Source organism: Cynocephalus volans, chromosome 3 (genome assembly GCF_027409185.1).
Source record: "Cynocephalus volans isolate mCynVol1 chromosome 3, mCynVol1.pri, whole genome shotgun sequence".
Taxonomy (NCBI): domain Eukaryota; kingdom Metazoa; phylum Chordata; class Mammalia; order Dermoptera; family Cynocephalidae; genus Cynocephalus; species Cynocephalus volans.
Window position 1 is genome coordinate 158,204,005 of NC_084462.1, and position 23,070 is coordinate 158,227,074.

The following is a 23,070-nucleotide window of genomic DNA, read 5'->3' on the forward strand; positions in this document are numbered from 1 at the left end:
CCACAACATGACCACCATCCATTCCCTGAAGTTTCTTCTACAACCTGTGTTTACTGGCTCCTCTCTCAGTGGTGACCTTGCCACCCCCACAAAAGTGAGAGGTATGATGGACAACAATAAGAAAAAACTAATATCTTAAGTCCTTCTTTAACCTGGTATATTCCCTGGGCTGGAGGACAACCTCTCCATATTTCACATGCCAAGAACAAACAGGATTGTTTTATTTTCAGTAAAATCAGGCAACTTTTACCTTAATTTTATTTATTTATTGAGAATAGTTAATATATGTCTATTGTATAAAACCCTAAAGGCACAAAGGACTAAACAGAGAAAACTGAAGTGAACGAGGTCCTCCTGCCCAGAGACAACCATTATCATCTCTGTTCACCACTACAAAAACAAGATTATTTTCTGCCGTAAAAAGAATAGCTCAGCCACATTCTGTTTTAGGGCTTGTGTGTTTGGGGAGAGACACTGATCTGTGAACCAGACAACTATGAATAGTGTGTCTAAGAGGAAACACATTATGAGTTCAAAAGAACACAATCTTTTCAGACGACTGTAAACACAACTTGGGACACAGTATGGTAATGTGAACAGAAAGAACACGGCTGTTGGCACTTCACAGTCCTGTCTCCACCTACCAGCTCTGACACTAGGCATCTTAGGAAACATCACATACCTTGTGAATTTTAGATTTCTAACTCACAAAATAGGGGCAGTGTTCCCTACCTCACTGGGTTCTTACAGTGATCAAATAAAAAATACTTTAAATGCTTTAATTTCTCCATGCTTTAACCTTGTTTTCAGCTTCCTTTGTGAAATGTTTTCACTTACCTGCATCTACAGTATTATTTTAAATTGCACCCAAATTTCTAAGGAAAAAATTTTGTTTGGAAATACTAAGATTTCTTTAAAAGGCTTACATTTACAGAATCAAAGACCCTCTAACAATTACCTTTTGTTCTTCTCTTTCTGTTGCATGGTGACACCTTTCAATTCTCCAGTGCCTCAAGAAATCTCGAAGATACCCAAAGAGGGTGAGTACACCATACCCCACATACGTCAGCACAGCAACCAGCATTGGTGTTTCTTCAAAAGCTTCATTAAACGGTCTTTTATACAGTCCTCCATTTTGTGTAACGTGATGGATCTGAAAGAAAAGTGAAACACTTCTTTCAATCACAGAAAGAAAAAGATTTCTATGTAAAATCTCAGTCCTCAGAGATTTGCAGAACTACACCTTAAGAATTTTCTAAGTAATAGTCAAATGGAACACTAAGATGTAAAAAGGCACACTTGTTTTCAATAGAAATAATTTGTAAATTATATATACTTCAGATGAACAGTAAAAAAAAAAAAGAGGGAGTGAGAAGGACTGCCTAAGAACAATGCCGAACACTGATTTTTATCATTATTTGATTTTCTGAAATAGATCCTAAAATGCTGTATTTGGAGAAAGCATAATTTCCTTTGTTCTAATAAAATATATACATATATAAATCAACAAAGAAAAAGCCTATCCTGAAAAATACTATGCTAGCTTATTGATGAAGTGATCAAAAGTTCAAAAGTAAATTCAGTTTTAGAATGAAAAATAAACTAGTCATAAATGTTTTACTGCCACACATTCTTAAAGCCACCCAGCCATAGTATCCCAAATAATTATCAGCACTAGGGCCTGTGGAAACAAGGGGTTCATATTAACCTTTGTTGTCAGTGATAACACAAATAAATTATGCACAGAAGTAAAATGTTCATAAATGTGGTCTAGCACTGCATAGAAGTAGAAAGAAAGTGAAACCCAACACAAGGGGTGTATAGTCCATTTCTGTTGCTTATAATAAAATACCTGGAACTGGGTGATTTAGAAAGAAAACAAAATTTGTTGCTTACAGTTTCTGAGCCAGCCTGGGAAGTCCAAAGTCCACCTGGTGGTGGTGACAGTGACCCAGGGATCTTACATTGCAAGATGGTGGAAGCAGAGAGAGAGAGAGAGAGAGACAGACTCTTCTCTCTCTTTTTTTAAAGCACTCTGAACCATGCCCCGACTACCATTTTTAATCCATTCACTAATGCACGGTCCTACAGTCTAATCACCTGTTCAAGGCTCCACCTTTCAATTACCATAATAGGATTTCCCACCCTTCCAGGAGTCAAAGTGGGGACCAAGTTTCTAATACATAAAAGTTGGGGACACAATTCAAGCTTCAGTGAGTTTTGAAGGGACATACTTCAATCCACAAGGGGAAAAACTGTTAGAATGATCAGTAACTGTCATGAATTCATCCTGTCCCCTTTTATCTTGACCTAAGAATTTCCAAACACTGTGAGATTATCCCTTGTTCTATCCCTTGGGATACTTAGATTTTAATATACAAATACCAACCGATTTTACTTTTGATCTCACAGATTAAAACGTTTTACTTTTTTATCAATTTTAATGGAAATCTTGTTTAACAAAGGGAAATCCACTAGAGAAGAAGTTTGTGTGTTAACTTTAACTTTGGAATAACTGACTGCAGTGAGGAATGGTCAATCAAAATTTACTAGGAGCATATTGTCAATGAAGCATTACACTAGAGTTACAAAAAGTCCCAAAGGAATAAAAGAACCAACCTTATCAGAGATATGATATAAACAAACAAAAACAAATTAATAAAAATGTACATAATACAAAATAATTGATATATCCAACAGCTAAAGACATTTTAGAATAGTGTTCCTTGGTAATGTTGGTTTTGGAAAGCTGCTTGAATGCTGCAAGTGAGAAGAGTTTGGAAAGACACAGATGTATTTGACAAAGGAAAGGCATTCAGATAGGCATGACACATGGAATCTTGGTACTGACTCAATTTGATGGCCTAAATAAGAACTTCTGAAAACTACAAAACTGGTTTAGGTCTTCATCAATCTCTTCCCCAAAAGGGTGGAGGTTTGTGTTAATATTTAATACTTAAACTTTAATACAGGAGTAAAGTTGTAATGCATTTGTATGAACAGAATAGCTAGAAATGAGCCAATATCTAAGGATAGAAAATTATTTATAAGTTAACAATGTAACAATATAAGGAAGCTATTAAGCTAGAGAAAGCAAACTGAAAAGCAGTTTAAAACACAAGAAAGATAACATTCCGATTATCTCTTTAGAAAACTATATCTGAAAATATTTTGCCAAACTCTCCTTAACTCTGAAATTGTTTAAACTATTTACATTTAACTGTACATATCATTAAAAAAGCCAGGAAATTTACAGAGCCCCAGAGTCTCTAACTAATGTGCACCTGCTTTACATGTCAGGAATGCTGTGGGTGGATCTCTTTTAAAGATATCCGCCTTGATTTTAGACACACCCAAATGAGCAGGACCAAGTAAATTCATACTGCAGGTTGGATTTATCCAGGAAGGAGGAAGTTAAGTCATTATTTTGCTTTTAAGTACTGTACAATTCTATCAAAGCCTTATTTATAATTAAATGTATTTTAAAGAATTCAGTTTCAACTATGAAGCGACTGTTGGAATGCACCATCCATAAAAACACAGTGAACATGCAGGGGCAGAATGAACAGGCCAATTGATAGGAAAACCTCTCACAGGTGAAAATATCTTAGAACTCATGAGAGAACAAAATTACCTGATCTTTAAGTAATGCTTAATTGATGCCAAATTTTATTTTTAACAGTGATTTGAACTATAATAATGGTATTACCATCTTACACATATATAATATTCCATGAAAGTACCAGGCCTCTTTTGTTCATTATCACACATCTAGCCCCCAGAATAGAATTTATTTCCTTTTATAACTATTAATATTACAGAAAGAGGTACCTCATAGGAAATCAATAAATATTTGACAAATAAATGAAAATATACATTATGCTCTTTGCTCTTTCAAAAACAAGTACCCTGGCAAAGAAGGGCTTAAGTAAGTTACAGTGATCACACAATTAATATTAGGACAGTTCTAGAACCCAGATCTAGTGCCTTTTAGTCTCAAGCAGACTGTCAGTGAGATCAAGTTCACTCTAAACAAAACATGGGCTAAAACTCTTACAGTTTATTTCAAATTCTGGATTCACCAGGAGGGCCCTTTATGGGCCTTTCAGTCATTCTAACTTGAGAATTATACTGTCAACAAGGTAATCAGAAAAATAACTAAGAAAAATATTAGTATATCATTTCCTCCAGGCTAAAAAGAGATATCAGTCTGCTCACCTTAAACAGACAAGATTGTGACACTACATTAGTATTATTAGTCAAGAGAAGATTTAAGAACTTTGTTGAATACCAAGATACATTTGCTTGAACAGTAATATTACTGTTCAAGAAAATCCAAAAGAAAACAAAAAGGCAATGGAAGAAATTTTTTTCAGTCAAGATTATAAGCACAGCATCATAAAAAAACATTACAAGACTAGGGAAGTTAAAAAAAAAAAAAAATCAAACTAAAAGCCATTTTGTCCACATGCCAACCACATTGTCAACCATGTTTACTGAGTGGCTGAAAAGGAACTACTAACCAAAGCAATAATAGGAAAAAATAATCAAAAAATAAGCCACATACACAATACATATGCTTATATTTGCACTAAAACTGTCTGAAGGATACACAAGAAACTGGTGTAGGAAGGCAGTTAGGGGTAAGAAGGCATACTTTTTGCTTATAACCTTCTATACCAGTTTTTTTTTTTTTTAATGACGAATATGTATTACTGAATTTTCACTTGTCATTTTATTTTTAAATGTCTAAACTGAGTTTTGTCACTGATTTTATTCACTATTTGGGCTAAAACAGAGTTAAAAGCAACACATGCCTATCATCATAACCTTAGGTCATCCCACTCCCTACAGCCTCTCTAGAGAATTTCCATCTACCTGCTGGTTCTCAAATAGACTGTACATTCTGTAGATGAATATGCCAAATCTATACAGCAATCCCAAATTTCTTTCTAGAACTTAAATTTACATTCCCACCTGCCTCCTGTATAGCTCTGCTTACACATTTCATAGGCACCTCACACTTAAAAAGTCTAAAGCTGAACTTCTTATCTCACCATCCTAACCCCTCCTTCAATTAAAACCTGATCCTCCCCCAGTATTAACTATTTCAGTCGACAGCATCACCATCCAGTCTACCCAGTCTCCCAAGTCTGGAATCGTCTTTAGCTCCACCTTATTTTCTGGCTTCCACCTAGAACTAGTGATAAATTTTAGTGCCTTTGTTCAAGATCTTCTTGTGGGGCATGAAGGAGTTTTAAGGAGGCTGGAAATGTTCTATAACTTGAGAGAGGAATGAAATACACAGTACACACACAGGTAAAGAAATCACAGAGCTATACACCTAAGACTAGCATATTCTACTCCTCAATTTAAAAGAAATCTCTGGCTCTTCCTTCAGTGAACCATTGTAACATTTTTCTTCCCATTTAGCCTATTTAATCTCCCTGCCACCAGGACTCTCTCCACACTCTAATTAACCTCTCAAAACAAACATGATCAAGACACTCCCCTGCTCAAAAGCTCCACTGTTTTCCCAAGATAAAGTCTCAAGTCTCAACTCTAATAGAATCAAAATTTAGTCTACAACATCATGGCAGCAAACTAAGTCTCCAGCCCCTTGTGTGACCATTATTTCCTTCTTCCTACTTCCTGAACTCTTTGTTCTAATCACAAACTTCTTGCCACAGTCTTTCCAAAAAAAATCCTCCACTAGGAGGAATGAAAATCTTCTAATAGTGATAAGCCCATAAATAATGTCCAATACTGAAAAGTCAAGAAACAGTAATATAAGCATGTTATTTAGAAACATGGAGCTAAATATCAAAAGAATCAGCTAAAATTGAAAGTAGCTCCCTCTGAAGATGAAGAAAAGGGGTAGAAGACAGCAGGAGACTGCTGTATATTTCATAACAAGCCTTGTCAAACTATCAGACTCTTAAAACCATGTATAGAGGTAAATGGTAAAGGGACTTAAAGCATACAAGGTAGTCTCGATTGGTTCAAGAAAAAAATAAATAATCTCGTGTGTGTGTGTAGAGAGAGAAAGAGAATTTTCTTCTTGAACTATTTGTGAGTCCGTTGCAGTTATGATTTTTCTTTACCTTTTTTTTTTTTTTTTTTTTAAAAGATGACCGGTAAGGGGATCTTAACCCTTGACTTGGTGTTGTCAGCACCATGCTCACCCAATGACCTAACCGGCCACCCCTATATGGGATCCGAACCCGGGGCCTTGGTGTTATCAGCACCGCACTTTCCCGAGTGAGCCACGGGCTGGCCCTTTCTTTACCTTTTAATACTTCAGTGTGTATTTCTTAAAAACAAGGACACTCTCTTACATAACTACAGAACAATTATCAAAATCAGGAAATTGATAAAATGCTAATATCTAGTCTACAATTTTATTCAGGTTTTGCCAATTGTCCTAATTATGTCCTTTACAGCAAAAGAAAATCTTAGAAAATCTAAGATTATACGTTGTATTGTTTCTTTAGTCTCGGGGGGGGAGGGGGGGGGACAAGTTTTGATTACACTGTAAACTGACTTAAAAGAAACGATCCTAAGTAAAGGTTTCAAAATCCCATGAAAGAACAGAGTAACTATGTAATGATGCAGTAATGAGGAAGTCATTACCGGGAAAAAGAAGCATACATTTCTGATATGAATACAAAATCACATCAGCCTGATTCTTTAAGCAAACAAACACATTTCAGCTGAAGGCTACAGTGGATGACAGAACCTGCCCACCTGGTGGATGGTTTTGGAACATTATTAAAAAACGTAATGTCCAATATGAACAACCCATTATTCTTCAGCAATCAAGGAAGTGCTATCATGCTTTTTCCATTAAAATGAGTCCTATTCATTTCCAGGTGTGAATTTCTATTGCTCCTTAAAAATCAGTTCTGCAGAAATTCTCTTTTATTGGAATTTAACTGAAATGTACTAGCCTCATCTACTGCATACCACACACACCAGAGAATAATTTGGAGTTTTATGCAAATCACACAAGCTATACCATACTCTGAATGTATATTTCCAGAAATGTCCTCTTATGTTGGCAGGGAAATTTTGAAAAGCAGGGAGTCAACACTTTTTCTTGCAATCAGGATAAAACACATTTATAGTCTGACATTACTATTTTCCTATTGAAAATCAAAAACGAAGACCTTCAAGTATATATGGACATAACATTTCAGTTCAATGGCATCCTGTACACACTGGCCACTGATGTCTGCCCTGGAGTTATCATTCTAACTTGCCACCCAAGCCTCCTCTGTAGAGCTTTCCTATCTCTAGATGAGCATCATGGTGTAACAGACAGACGCAAGAGTCAGAAGACTGGAGCACAAGCGCAGCTCCACCACAAATTCATCTTCAGAACTCAGCTCTTTTCCACCTCTAGCACATTCTGACCCTGTAATACCATCCGGGCACTCTGCCCCCTCCACGTGCTCTGATCTCACTTTGTAGTGCACACCACCAGAGAGCCCACCTGGTTTGCATCAATTTCCATCCTCTGGGAATACTCCCTGATATGCAGGGGTGGGCCCCTGGTGGTGACATCTATGATTTTGGCTGCATGTCCTGGGCCATAACTGATTGATTGGGTAGACGTCTTTGCGAAAAGGAAGCCAACAACCCTCTCTCATGGGGATTTAAAATTTCAGTGGGGAGAAAGTCTGGAGGGTAGTGGACTTCCAACATCCAGGAGGAAAGGTTCTTAACTTCCTGACACTGAGCTCCTGAGCTGTGCTGGTTCCTGCCTTTCTGACTTTGAGACTTAGTTGTTCATCAATTCCTCTCCCTCCTCCTTTTTTCTTGCATATCTATCATCCTTCCAATAAACCACTTTTTTGCTTAGTTTAGCTGAGTCAGTTTCTGTTACTCTCAACTGAAAAAGTTAACAGATACAGATTCTATGCTGAAATCTCTTGGAACTTCTTTTCTATACTTTTATCAGGTATTATCATGTTAGCATAGCCTGCAAACTTTTAGGGCCTCAAGAAAAAATTTTTAAATGGTTCCCAACTTTATCAATTTTGTTCACTTGAAATTTTGTTTAGTATCTTAGGGTAAGGGACATTTGGTTCGAAATTATAAGTAGGTGCTTCACTATATTGAGGGATATCAGATTTTTGTCTGCTAAAACTAACCTCCTCCCAAGTTTTCTTTTTCTTTTTTAAAATTTATTTATTGATTTTTAATTGAAACATGATTGTCAGGTACAGTGTTGAATATCAATACCTGTGTGCAATATGTGATCCTCAAATCAGGATTATTACTATATTTATCATTATACAATGTAATCATTTTTTATGGTCCTTTACCAATTTCTTGCTAACCCCCTCCCTCTCCGAGTTTTCATTAATACACATAAGATAGACCTCGCCCACTCCTCACAAAAAAACACAGAAGACCACAAATTAAAATTCAATATTTGTTAAGTTTGTCAAACTACAGAGAACAAGCCCATAACCATTACACAAGACTAACTCTTTTATGATAAGAAAAATCACAAACTTTGGGCCGGCCCATGGCTCACTTGGGAGAGTGTGGTGCTGATAACACCAAGGCCACGGGTTCGGATCCCATATAGGGATGGCCGGTTGGCTCACTGGCTGAGCTGACAACACCAAGCCAAGGGTTGAGATCCCCTTACTGGTCATCTTTATAAAAAAAAACAAAAAAAAAAAGAAAGAAAAATCACAAACTTAAGGGGAAGCAATAGATTATTTAACACAAAGTTTTAGGAAAACTGATTATTTAGGAAAAAATTCTACTTGGAGCTTCTCTTCATACCACATTGTGGCTGAGACTAACTGGCCACCTATCTTCCCTTTAGTAACAGAATCTCTGAGTTGAAGGTGGCAGATGGCCACCCAACTCCAATCTACAATTCCAATCTCTCCCGCAGCTAGGAATAATCATGTGATGAAATTCTAGCCAATAAGTGAACAGAAGGGATGTATACCACTGCTGCATTCCTTTAAGACAGAAATTGCTTCTCCTCCTCGTCTTCCCCTCTGCTTGTGGCCTAGAATGTAGAACGGTTGAAGCTGCAGATGCTAATGAAGATAACATTGTAAAAGAAGGCAGAACAACAAGGAAGACACCTGGGTCCCTGATAATCTACCTACCTGGGACTACCCGTCTAACCTCCTGACTGTTACATCAAAGAGAAATAATTTCTATATTTTTTGAACAACTTTATTTTTATGTCACAGTTGTAGCAACAAAAACAAAACAAAACAAAACTAATGAGACTTCCACTTCCAGGTTGGATTTAATAGGGACAGGCAAGCCATCACTTTCATAGTAACAACTAGATAAAACTATATATGTCACTCAAAAGATGAAATAGTTTTAAAGACATTGAAGAGCTGTCTTCAATGCAAAGCAAAGAGGACTGACGAACTAAAATTCCAGAGAGGAAAAAGCCCTTTCTTCGTGAGCTGAAATTGCCAGCCACTTTCTCTCCTTGTGGTACTTGTAGAGTTCAAGCATGGGCTAATGACAATTGGGCTTGCCATGGGCAGAAGAACTCTACAAAGAGAAAGAAAATTAGCAGAGCTTATGGCAGCTGCACAGATGTGCAAGACAGACAATTCTAGAAGAGCCCCAAACATATGGCCAGTTTTTCGCACAGTACATTTACCAAGTGCTGGAGATGCTAGAGGTCTAGACTAGAAGAGTTCCTAAACCTTCAGCCCAGCCCAACCCAGCTATTTGGATAGAGATGCTTAGCCTCTCACCCTACCTGGTGTAAGAGAGCAAAAGGCAAAAACATTGACTTTAGTCTTTGAAAGTCTTTTATACACATTATCTAGCAATCAATCAAAAACTTCTGCTTTCCGAGGAAGGAAGGAGGAAGAGAGGGAGGGACTATGAAACAAAGACAGAAGGTACAGTATACACCTAATGTATCCATCTCATTACTTCAGCACTGCTAGTCCTGGGAAGTTTCTCACAACTTGATCTTCCCTCTCTTTAGTCTCGTGTCCAGAAGTAGAAATTCCTCGTTTAATTTTTTAACATTTTCAAAACTGCAAACCAGACATCAAATCTTTTCCTAGGACCCAGATCTCTATTCCACCAAGAAACTCAAAATCATCATAATCATTTCATTGTTTTCACTCATTCTACTATTTCATTTCTATCTATATGTCAAGAACTATACTCTGTATTTGATGATACAAAATAATCCTTGTCTTCAAGAACTGTGAAGTCTTTTTTTAAAACAGAAAATGGATGTAAATACAAGGGGTCTTCAGAAAGTTCATGGAAAGATTTGTATTATTTCTTAATTCTATTTTTCCATGAACTTTTTGAAGTATCCTTGTATTAACAATTTTTGAGATAAAAGAGAATAAGAAAACTATTTTAAAGAATATTGTCTAATGGGATTTATATTTAAATATGCAAGACGAAAAATGCACACAGTGATAAGCATTTCTTTTACAAGTTATTCTCCAAGCTGTCTCACTTTTCTTCACCTGACTAAGTAACACAATAAAGGAAAGCAAATTAAGCAATTTGTCCAGTCTCAAGAAGGTTAAATATCAAAGTTGGGACTAGAATCCAGTCCTTATTTTCATTTATTGCCATTTCTTAGTCATATTCCTGAGATTTTCTATGAATCAAACTTTCCTCTAATTATTACAGAGGTACTACAACTTAATCTGCTTGTTTTAAAATCATCAATGGCTTAATATTAGAGTTTTACTTTAAACTCATCTTTCATCCTCATTTTTGCTATTCATATAGGGGTTTTTTTTGTTGTTGTTATTCAATTATTAACTAGGCTTGGATTGAGATAAACATTTATATGCATTTCCTCTGCTAAGAAAATGTCTTTTGCTATTAAAAAAAAAAAAGGTCTGTTCTTTGGAAATGAGGTTTACCTGCTAATTTAGCTGTCCTGGAAATAACCTGCTTCTTTTGCCTATATAAAAGCCAAGTAGAAGGCAATAAAGGTTTAGCACATACTGCAGAGGTCTCCAACAGATAGGTCTATTACAGTCTAACCACTGATCACAGGCCCCTTTTCTCAGCCCAGCTTCTTGGCATTTCAAATCAATGTGAAAAAAAGACAGGCATGTCAGCAAGTCAGTGCCAACACATTTCCCTTTCTTATATCACTAGCCAGTTTCACAGCTTAAACCCTGGTAAGACAACAGGGAGAGGTGCTGCAGAAGTCACTACTGGCACTGTTACGCCTTAGGAAGAGCTAATGGAAAGGCAACCAGCCTATCAAACTATAATTAATACAAAAAAATAGAGATAAAAATATACTCAATACCTAGACTTAATCAAAACTTAACAATTATTAAAGTTATCATTCATTCATTCATTTCTTCCATTAATACCTGTTGAGCCCCTACTACAAGCTAGACATGATCTGAACACTAGAAATACAGGTGCTCCATGACTTACAATGGGGTTAATGTACCAACAAACTCATTATAAGCTGAAAATATTATAAGTCCAAAATGCATTTAATACACCTAGCCTACTGAACATCATAGCTTAGAAAGTACTCAGAACGCTTACATTAGCCTACAGTTGGGCAAAATATCTAACACAAAACCTATGTTATAATAAAGTTTTTATAATAATTTTATAAATTATATAATAAATTTTATAATAAAGTGTTGAATATCTCACGTAATTTACTGAATACTGTACTAAAAGAGAAAAACAGAATGGCTGTATGGGTACTCAAAACATGTTTTATACTGAACATGTATTGCTTTTGCATCATCGTAAAGCAGAAAAATCATAAGTCGAATCATCAGGTAAGGTGGGGACTGTCTGCACAGCAGCTCACACCCCAGTGAGAGAGGCAGACAATAGATACATAACATCATGTCAAACAGTTAGCAGTGCTACAATCAAGAAAAATCATGGAAAGAAAGCATTTTAGAAAAGGTGGTTAGGGACAACCTCTGAAGGAGCTATGGTATGAGCAAGGATTGACATAGAACAGGGAAGAAAACTAAGGAAAAAAGGTTATCAGGCAGAGCAACTGTAAAGGCAAAAGCCCTGAGGCAGGTGCAATTGACGTTGATGTGCTCTGGGAACATCAGAAGGGCTAGCATGGCTGCAGTGCAGTGACCTGGCAGGATATGAAGTCAGAGAGGTACAGAAGAGCCAGATCATACATGGCTTTGTAAGTCCTGTAGAAACACTGTATTTTATCAGTGATAGGAGGCCATCAGGATAGTGTCATGATCTGACATATGTAAGAAGTTCTCCAATTCTTTTAAGAAGTCTGCCCTGAGGAAATGCTGCAATTTCCCTTGCTCCCCAGGGGTGAAAACTCTACCCTAAATTTGGTATTTATAATTCCCATGCATTTAAAAAATACCTTTACTGCATAAATATATAGACATAAACAATACAGTATTATCCTGCATGTATTAGTACTTTACTCCTTATATTACTGAATAATATCCCTCTGTATGGATATACCATATTTTATTTATCTGCTCATTAGTTGATGGACTCTTGGATTGTCTCCACTTTTTGGCTATTATAAATAATGCTATGAACATTCATAAATAAGTTTTTGTGAAAACTTGTTTCATTTCTTTTGCAAGAACTGCTGGATCATATGGTAATTCTATGATTAACATTTTAGGCATTGTTTTCAAAGTGGCTGCATCATTTTATAATCCCACCAGCAATGAGGGTTCCAATTTCTCTATATCCTCACCAACACTTAAGTCTGGCTTTTTATTTTAGCTACCTTAGTGGTATCTCATTGTGGTTTTGATTTGCCTTTTCCTAATAACTAATAATGGTCAGCATCTTTTCATGTGCTTATTAGCCTTTTGTATCTTCTTTGGAGAAATATCTATTTATATTCTTTGACTATCTTTTAATTGGGTCTTTTATTGTTGAGTTGTAAGAGTATTTTATATATTGTAGATAAGTCCCTTATCTGCTATATGATTTGCAAATATTTTCTTCCATTCTGTGTGTTGTCTTTTCACTTTCTTGATGTTGCCCTTTGATGCACAATTTTTTAATTTCTTATCTATTTTTCTTTTGGTTGCTTGTACTTTCCCTATTTAAGAGTCACAAAGACTTACCCCTATGTTCTCTTCTAACAATTTTATAGTTTTAGCTCTCTACTTAGTTCTTTGATCCATTTTGAGTTAATTCTTTGAGGCAGGGGTCCAAATTAGTTCTTTTGCATGTGGATATCCAGTTATCCCCACACCACTTTTTGAAAAGGCCATTCCTTTCCGCTTGAATTGTCTTGGCACTCTTGTCAAAACCCAGCCATAAATGTAAGGATTTATTTCTGGACTCTCAATTATATTCTATTGATCTATAAGTCTAGTCTATCTTTATGCCAGCACCACACTGTCTTGATTACTGTGTTTTTTTAGTAAGTTTGGAAATTGGGAAGTGAGTCCTCCAACTTTGTTTTTTCAAGATTTTGTACACTACGGGTCCTTATATCTCCATAAAAATTTCAGGATCAGCTTGGCAAGGTCTCAAAAAAATGCCAGCTGAGATTTTAATAAGGGTTGTGCTAAATCTGTAGATCTGGAAAGTATTTCCATCTTAACAATATTGTCTTCCGATCCCTAAACATCAGATGTCTTTCCATTTATTTAGACCTTATTTTTTTCAACAATGTTCTGTAGTTTTCAGTGTACAAGTCAGCACCTTTTTTGTTAATTTTTTTTCTAAGTATCTTATTCTTTTTGATGCTTTTATGTGAAGTCCTTTTTTGTTTGTTTTTAGTACTATTTATTTCATTATCAGTTTTACAAATTGCTGAGGATGGGCAAAGCCAGGATGGTAACTTAAACCCCAAGCACTTCTCATTAAGTGACAATCTGATCAGCAAGGCCCTGGTACTGAGCAGCAGCAGACAGTGGAGGGCATCCCAGGAACCACACAGCACATGTAGCAGTGTTAAAAACCCATTCCCAGAAGCAACATGTGGGACTTGGTCCTCATCAGCTAGGAGTCTACTCCACTGGCTCTTGGTACCTACCAAACCTCTTTAGAGGAGGCACCACGGAGGCAAGATGGGCTGGGCAGAGAGCAAGACTGGAGATTCCCATGACCACAAAGGGGCCCTACCACTGGAAAGGATGGCTAGCCCATACCCTGCCTGGGGTGAGACCAGTAGCCAGGCTGGCATGTGGCTGTGGCTTATTGTTCTGTCTCCTTCCCTAGTTATCAAACTGCTACCTAGTTATGGTGTGAAGGAGGGGACAGGGACTTAGGACTGAAGGTGGGAGGTAAACCCCTTTTGTCTATCCCGGTAAATAGCCCTAGCCTTCCTGGGGCTATACTGATTAAGAAATGAGATCAAACCTTAGAGATCCCTCCATCCCAAAGCTGCTATTAGTTTTAAACAATCCAATTTATCAACCTTTATAGTTTGTGCTTTGGTGGTTTTAGGAAAATCATTTTGTACTTCACACTCGTAAAAATTTCTCCTATATGCTACAGTTCTAAATTTTTTGATTTTCACATTTGGATATTTAAAAACCTGGAATTGATTTTACAGAATGGTGTCAGGTGGGGATCTATTTTTTCTTTTTTTCCACATGAAAAACCACTTGTTTCAGCACAAACTAATAAAAAAGGCAGTCCATTCCATATTAATTTGAGATGCCACAACTATTATCTATCAAATTCCGTATTCACAGTGTAATCTTTCTGGGTTTTCTATTCTGTTCCACTTCTCTACTGTTTAATCAAAATTATATGCCCAAATTACTACAGTTCTATGGTAAGTCTTATCTAATAAAAGTGATTCAACCCCACCTACTTTTTCTTCAAAACTACCTTGGCTCTTCTTGGCCCTTTGCTTTCCTATATAAATTTCAGCATCAATTTAAGAAAGAAAGAATGAGAAAATGAAAGAGAAAAGGAAAAAAAAAAACACTTAGAGGGTAAGATTTTAACTGAAACTGCATTGCCTTTAAGAATCAATTTAAGGAAACTGGCATCTTTGTCACATTATCATCAGTGCATTTTGGGAACCCAAGATGATTTTGTGTAACATTACACTGATGGTATTATTCACTTAAAGATGAGGTTTAGATCACTTAAATTGTAGCCAACTGCGCTTCAGAAATCAGCAAACCTTTAAAAATAGCTCTAAATCCTCCTTAAATTTATTTTATAGAATGATACTCTGATTGGAATCTAATAAATGTATACTTTTACTTTTTCATCAAGCAAACCTCACATCTACCAATGTTTTCTTAGAAGAAAATCAAAAGTGTGAGATGTACAAAGTGCCTACATATTAGTAATACTGGGAAAAGCCTAAATATTATGAATGGGAATTGGTTAAATAAATTATACTATATATCCATATTATGGAATTTATGTGTCCTTTAAAAGAATGGTATTTGTTTATACTGATGATAAACTATATTAAAGATATTAAGTAGAGGGGCCGGCCTGTGGCTCACTTGGGAGAGTGTGGTGCTGATAACACCAAGGCCACGGGTTCAGATCCCATATAGGGATGGCCGGTTCGCTCACTGGGTGAGCATGGTGCTGACAACACCAAGTCAAGGGTTAAGATCCCCTTACCGGTCATCTTTAAAAAAAAAAAAAGATTAAGTAGAAAAAAATTGTAAGACATGCTATATGATTTCTTTTATGCAAAATTGTACATTTCTCTATGTATACACATAAACTTTTACACAAATATAAAAGTCTGGCAGGATGCACATCAAAATGATAAGAGTGGTTATCTGTGAGCTAAAAAATTTAAGGAGATTTCAGAAGAATAGAAGAAATCTAGAGTTATCAGAGGTGGGGGGGAAGGAGAGGGGGTAGAGGAGAGATTGAACATGGATATAAAGAATAAGTATGATTTGTAACAATATGTAAGGTAGTAATATCAGTTTGATCAACATATATCAACGTTGAACCCCCAAAATATATATAATCAATTATGATTCAATAAAAATTTTTTAAAATAATAAATAAAAAGAAAAAAAGTAATAATAAAAAAAAAGAAAATTTCAGGAGATTTTTGTTTTCTTTATACTTTAATGCGCTGGTGTAATTTTTTCCAAGTAGGTATTTTTTCAACTTCTGCCTTTTCAGATAAAATAGTATTAAAATACATTTTTTTACAGAAGAAACACTACATATGTCCAATTTTAATTTTATGGAAAATATACAAATGTTCAATAAATACTAGCTTTTACAACTAAAAAAAATGTACAACTTCTCATGTATGTAAACTCTAATAAGGCACTATTCCACCTAAGACAAATCCTCCCCATTAAAATTAAGTCCCCATGAGAGAGGGTTGTTGGGTTCCTTTTGGCAAAAATGCCTACCCTGTCAATCAGTTATGGCCCAGGACATGCAGTCACAAAGCATAAATGTCATCACCAGGGGCCCACCCCTGCATATCAGGGAGTATTCCCAGAGAATGGAAATTGATGCAGATCAGGTGGGCTCTCTGGTAATGTGCACTACAAAGCCAGATCGGAGCACGTGGAGGGAGCAGAGTGCAAGCGATGGTATTACAGGGTCAGAATGTGCTGGAGGTGGAAGAGAGCTAAGATGAAGATGCAGAATTTGTGGTGGAGCTGCGCTTGTGCTCCAGTCTCCTGACTCTTGCATCTGTCTGTTACATTATGATGCTCATCTAGATAGGAAAGCACTTGCTACAGAGGAGGTTTGGGTGGCAAGTTAGAGTGGTAACTCCAGGGCAGACATCAGTGCCCAGTGTGTACAGGATGCCACTGAACTGAAATGTTCCAGTTCATATACACTTAAAGTTCTCTGTTTTTGGTTTTCAATAGAAAAACGGTAATGTCAAACTACAAATGTGTTTTACAGCTAGCTTTGGAAGCACTTTTCAGTCCACTCCATATGAGAATACTTATTGACAAATATTAAGGAATTTATCCTGACTGCAAGAAAAAATGTGGACTCCCTACTTTTCAACATTTCCCTGCCAAAAAAGGACACTTCCGGAAATACATGTTCAGAGTGTGGCATAGCTTGTGTGATTTGCGCAAAACTTCAAACTATTCTCTCTAGTATGTGTGATATTCAGTAGGAAGAGGCTAGTACATTTCAGTACAATTCCAAAAGATCAGCCTTCATAACCAATTCTTTAGAGATGAAATCTATCGTCATCCCTAATATCTAATTTAAATTCTCAAAAATTACCAGTGAATTCTGTATCACCAAATCCAGTGTTATATTAGAGTCAGACAAACCCGAATACAATCCAGGCTTTACCAACTCATAACTGTTGATCTGGAGCCAGTTATTTAAGTGGTCTGGACTTCAGTCTTCTTATTTGTAAAATGGGAATACTGATTACCTAGCAAGGCTCTTGTGAAGATTAGCTAGATAAAGAAGCCAAGAGTAGGCGCTCAGTAAGTAAATGGTACCTATTACTACTATCACGTTTGGTATCTTGCCACCTGAAGATGGTGCTTAGCCCTCCTTAATGAAATAACCTCCTGTTCCCTGGTCTTTTCTCACACCACTTCCTCCCGATTGTGTTCTTTCACAATCTTCTTCAACAGCCCGTGTGCGTGTGTGTACATGCGTGTATGTGTGTGTGCATGTATGTGTGTGTGTGTGTGTGTGTGTGTGTGTGTTCTTCCAGGAATATTATGATTTTCCGTATTACATCCTTGACACCTCCTCTTGCTTCGTGCCCTCTTCTAAGTAATCAACTCCCATGGGCGTCAACTACCACCCATTCATTCCTTCAACTAATATCTCCTGAGTTCCCATTACATACCCGACACAATACAAATAGTAAAATCTCAAATGTTTGCTATAGGCAATTATTAATTAGGCGATTGAAAATAACTCAAGATCATCACATTTAACAGATCAGTGCTTTATTTATACAATAGTTTCTAAATCTTTCCAGATTACAAAAGTGGTTGAATACTTTCCCCAACCTCAACATGTATTGTTGGAATAAGGCTGGATCACATCCATAGTTTCAGGACACCTGCATATTTCACTGTACTTACGAAATATCAGAAAACAGCAGAGTGATTTACAATAACCACATTAAAAAATGAACCTCCAACACAGGACTATCCCAATGGTTTAAGGTCCTACAGTTATGTATTGTTTCTACAAACAGAAATAAAAATGATTTTAAAACAAAAGGATAAATTTTCTGAAATTAAATGGGCAAGAGCACAGATTTCAAGAGCAAAGAGCACACTTTCTTAATTGGTCACAAATTGCAAACTGTATTACAGAAGCCTTTTAGAAACTGTCCTGAAGGCAACTGACTTTTGAGGTCACAAACCATTTATTTAATCAAGTAAGGCACACCCACTCAGAATGCAAACACTGCCTCTACCCAGCCCTCTCAATTGCCTATTCTACCAATAAACACTGCTTCTTTCTTTCAGAAATTGAATCTAATTGAATCAACCAATTAACTGTGTTGCTCAGAGCACTACACATTTCTAGGGCAACTGGGCCAACACTAAAAAGTGGGCAAGTCTGCCTTCTCTGAACATCCATGTCCTCAAATACTATCTTAAGGATAGAGTTGTTTATGTATTTTCCTAGAATTCTTATTTATTAAAGACAATTCCTGAGTACCTCAAAGGACTCTGGAATCTTCCAGATTCAGCTAGTAAGAATCAAAATGTTCTTCCCCGTGGAGCAAAAAACATTTGAAAGAAAAATCTTGTCTCACTACTTGTAATTAGTTAAAACATTGTTTCTGCAAAACCTTGAGGTCTTTGAGGTGTCTCATCAGGCCCTGCTACACCTGAACAGGTGTACTGGCCGTTCTAGATTCTCCTCCGGTTCCTGTCTCATAACTAACTTCTGGTTTTCCTCAACTACCATCACGTTAAATCCCCAGTTACTATTTCCCCTCAGTGGAAACAAAAGCTGGTAGTTATTTACTATATCACGGGTCATTAGTTATTTATTTACCACCTTCTAAGTATAAGTAGCAGGACCAATACTTTGTTCTTTCTCCTTTGCTTGTCTTATTATTTAACATAAGAACATAACTTGTACCCCAATTCCTCCTTGAGACAGAATCTTACTCATTCTGACAATTAGAAGGCTCTCATCTTTCTAATATCTCAAGAAAACTACTCTCAAGGGGGAAAAAGTTAGGTTCAAAACTGTCTCAAAGGCAGATAAATTTTTTCCTTTCATACTTGTTAACTAATCAAGGAAAGCATAAGGTGTGTTCAAATCTCAAAAGTTCTATAAAGTAATGGAAGATCTTTTAGGGGGTTGGCCTAACTCACTTGGTTAGAGGGCAGCCTCACAACACCACAGTCATGGGATCAGATCCCCAAACCAGCCAGCCACCAAACAAGCAAAAAAAAGAAATGGAAGATATTTTTAAAAGTACTGTTAACAACGAGTTTTAAAAACAAACAAGCAAACAAACTTACATTTCAGGTGTACCCAAAACATGGCATTTATTTAAACCAAATGTTAAATCCACAGAAAGAAACTCTTAGTAATTAAGATCACTGAATAATGCGCTTGCTGTTGAGAAATTTCCTGCAAATACTCTGGAGGTACTTTAAAACACGTCTATCAAGATTGTTTTCAATAAAGTTCTACAAAGAGATAAACGGACTGAATTACATGAACCCCCGAAACCTTCTTCCAAATGCTAATGCTGTCAAAGTTTCCCTAAGGCTAACTACCACCCTTTACTTCTTATAAAGGCAGACCCTCCCCTCTCCATCATCTAAATGTCAGGGAAGAAAATTATTGCTTTATTGTTCAACTGCTACTCTTGTGAAAACTTTGTGTCTACTGTCATCATTAGATAGTAATTAATGTCTTATTGTTTCATAACTCCTTCCTACCACAGCATCTACTTAAATCAAACTCTAAACCCAAATCCAAGAGTTGCTATTTTAATATATACATTCATCCCTTCAAACACAGTAACATACTCTTGAGAATGTAAAAGGATCCTAGAAATGTCTAACTTCTCTCCTGTTCATTAAAAGATAAATGTTGGGATATGTGAGGAAATGAACTTACATCTCAACCATGTTTTACTCCAGATTTACATTTGAGTACAAGAATGATACACATCTGTGCACCTAACATATTCTGTGTATTTTGATGGCATAACTGATAACATTTTCCTCAGAGAGGAAAGATAAAGGTTGGAGCACTAGCACATGATTTTAACTATAACAAAAACAACTTTAAAAATATTTTCAAGATATTCAATTGCTCTCATGAAGTTACCAAGATCTCTCTTTTGCATAAGAAAAAGAAAGGAAAAAATAACCTCACAGACAATATTCCTCTGTATGAGTGCACAGAGCTATAGATTTGAAGTCTTTGTTTTAAAAAGACTTGTGAGAAATAGTTTTCTAGAAGAGGTACTACGGCCCTCAGAGCATTCTACTAGAACATTCTTCCAAATGCTACCCATGTGCTTTGAGTGAAATTTTTCAGTAAAATCTGTTCCAAAAAGTCAGCCAGATGTTAGTCATAATGATTTTTAAATTTCATTTTAGTAACTTGATATTTTTTCATCTTATTAGTTGGCAAATTCTGAAGAAATATCATGTCTACAAATGCTAAATTGTTAGAGATAATGGGAGGAAGGAGGAGCATGACTTACTACTAAATCAGAACATAACTCCTAGGGATTGAAAAGAGCACTTAAACACAAAGCACCTCTGAAGTGTGAACACCTTTCTCTTGACTTCCTTTTTCCTCTTAAGAATCATACCTCACTCATTCACCTGCAATGTCTTTTCTAACTACTGCCCGTTAAGTTTCTCTGTTACATTCTATACCACAACAATTGTCTTACTAGCCATTTACATTGCTAGAAAAACAACAAATGCTTCCACTGCTAATAAGCTAATTCTGCACTTCTTTTCACATACAATAATTTCTTTTAAAGTGAGAACTTTTTTTTTTTTTTTTTAAAGATGGCCAGTAAGGGGATCTTAACCCTTGACTTGGTGTTGTTAGCACCACGCTCAACCAGTGAGCTAACCGGCCATCCCTATATAGGATCTGAACCCATAGCCTTGGTGTTATCAGCACCGTACTCTCCCAAGTGAACAAAGGGCCGGCCCTGAGAACAAATTTTTTGAATGTGTGTCAAAAAAAAAGACCCCTCTATCTTCATGAAAAGATATGTATTATCTTTTCTATTTTTCCACTAACTTTTTGAAGTACCCTCATATTCCTCTGCCTTGACACCTTAGAACTTCATGGAGGTCAAATCTCTTTTATGTTTTTTTCCCCCAATCCTCACGATCTCAATATCTCACTATGACCAAAAGAAATGCTTTATTTTCTGTTTCATTATTTTCTGTTTATTTTCTTTTGGGGAGGAGGCTGCCAGATATTTATATTAAAGCCAAATCAAGATTACCTTCATCAAAACTGCAACAGTCACACTCCTGCCAAAGTGAAGAGAGTACAAATTTTCCTTAATATGTGAACAAGACTTTTAAGTATTAAAGACAACTGCAAATCATAACTCCTCCAGCAACACTGATCTTGCATCTTTTTAACCGACTCATCTTAAAAACACATTTCAACAGAGTACCTGTCAGTCCAGGGAACTGGAAGGTAGATAAATATTGTCTTGAATTCAGAACTTTTCAAAATACCTTAGGGCTGCCTGCATTTGGTTGCTGACTCAGCCTTGGTTAATTAGTATAGAGACTCATGCCAAGTCACCACCAGGTTAAACAATCCCCTTGTGTGATAGCACTCTTGCTCAGTCAAAGGGACCACCTAACTCAACCTGCAGCCTGAGATGGGGCCTCACCACCGGCAGAGTAAGAGGATAATGCTTTCGAGGCACTGGAACCGGCTCACTGCCAGATCTACGGTCCAATGTCTTGCCGAGGGAGTCCAGAATGTGGTAGGAAGAGACTGGGCGTGTTTCCCCCTGGCACTACTGCTAACTTTGTTTGCCTCTTAAGGACCCCCAATAAAATATAACTTACAAAAGAAGCAACAACAAAAAAGGACACCAAGAGTGGTTTTCCCCTAAGAGGAAGCAACTATGGGACTTGAGGAAGGAGCCCTTGAGTGGATCCGATCAGTGTCGGATGAGTCACTGATTGCCTCCCCCGGGGCTGTCCGCACTTCTGGCCGCATCAGTCAGAGGAAGGTACCCGGGGCTCTGAGCAGAGCCTAAAAATCCGGGGTAAGGGGAGGAAGACCTTCAGGCGGGGAGAGATGGAGAGCCCCCGCGCCGCCCTCCAGCCTCCCGGCCTGCACACCCCTCAGAGGGTCACCGCGACCCCGCGCCGCCCCCGGCCCGGCCCGAACGTCAGCTCGCGGGATCCTGACCCCCTGCCCCGGGCCGGCCGCTCAGTGCCCCCGCACCTGGCCGGCGGCGACTGCGGCTGCAGCGGCGCTGCTCCTCACGTATCCGTTCCGCACTTCTCCGTTCGCCACGCAGCCGTTCGCCCGCGCCGGGCGGCGGCAGGAGCAGCAGCCTCCGGACCCCGGCCGCATCGTCCTGGCAGCACCAGGCTCCAGGCAGGCTCCGTAGGAGGTGGCAGCGGCGGCAGCAGTAGCGCGGACCCTGGCTCCGCTCCGAACCCCACCCACCTCTCGAAACCGGAAATGGCTGCAGCGCCACCGCCAATTCCCAGCCGGGACGTCACGCACGGGAGGGGCCCTCTACTCAGAGGATGCGGCGCGCCCCGCCCGGCCACGAAGGGGAGACAGGGCGAGCACCGGCCACAGAGCACTGACGCGAGCCTGAGGACGGAGGAGGGGGCGGACCTCATGCAGCTGCCCGGCCAATCAAGGGCGAGAGCACAGCGGCTCGCCGGTGCGGAGGGGGCTTCTCTGGAAGAACTCGTAGTCCTGGCGACCTGATTGGAGGCCCAAGCCAGATCGTGGGTGGGGCTTGGCTGCTAAATGGTGCAGACTGAGGAGGAGGCGGGGTTCAGGAAGAAGTAGCCAATTAGAGTGTGAGGAAAGGAAGGGGGCGGAGCCTAGTCTGTCGAGGGGCTTTCCTGCTTTTGCAGCACAAGTGGCGCCCTTTCTGTCCATCCCTCCCGGGAACTGCTCGCGTTTGAACCTGAGGCA

The 23,070-nt window shown here is 38.0% G+C and overlaps 1 protein-coding gene across 1 annotated transcript in view; it reads right to left on the reverse strand.

The window, feature by feature from the left end:
- SPTLC2 (serine palmitoyltransferase long chain base subunit 2) overlaps positions 1 to 22,525 on the reverse strand; it is a 105,450-nt gene extending 82,925 nt beyond the window's left edge. The window contains exons 1-2 of the mRNA XM_063090827.1: positions 22,357 to 22,525; positions 959 to 1,153 (exon numbers count right to left, since the gene is read on the reverse strand). Of these exons, the coding sequence (XP_062946897.1) occupies positions 959 to 1,153; positions 22,357 to 22,488 (327 nt within the window). The 5' untranslated portion in view covers positions 22,489 to 22,525. The remainder of the gene's footprint in view (positions 1 to 958; positions 1,154 to 22,356) is intronic.
- Between the last annotated feature and the right edge of the window lie 545 nt (positions 22,526 to 23,070).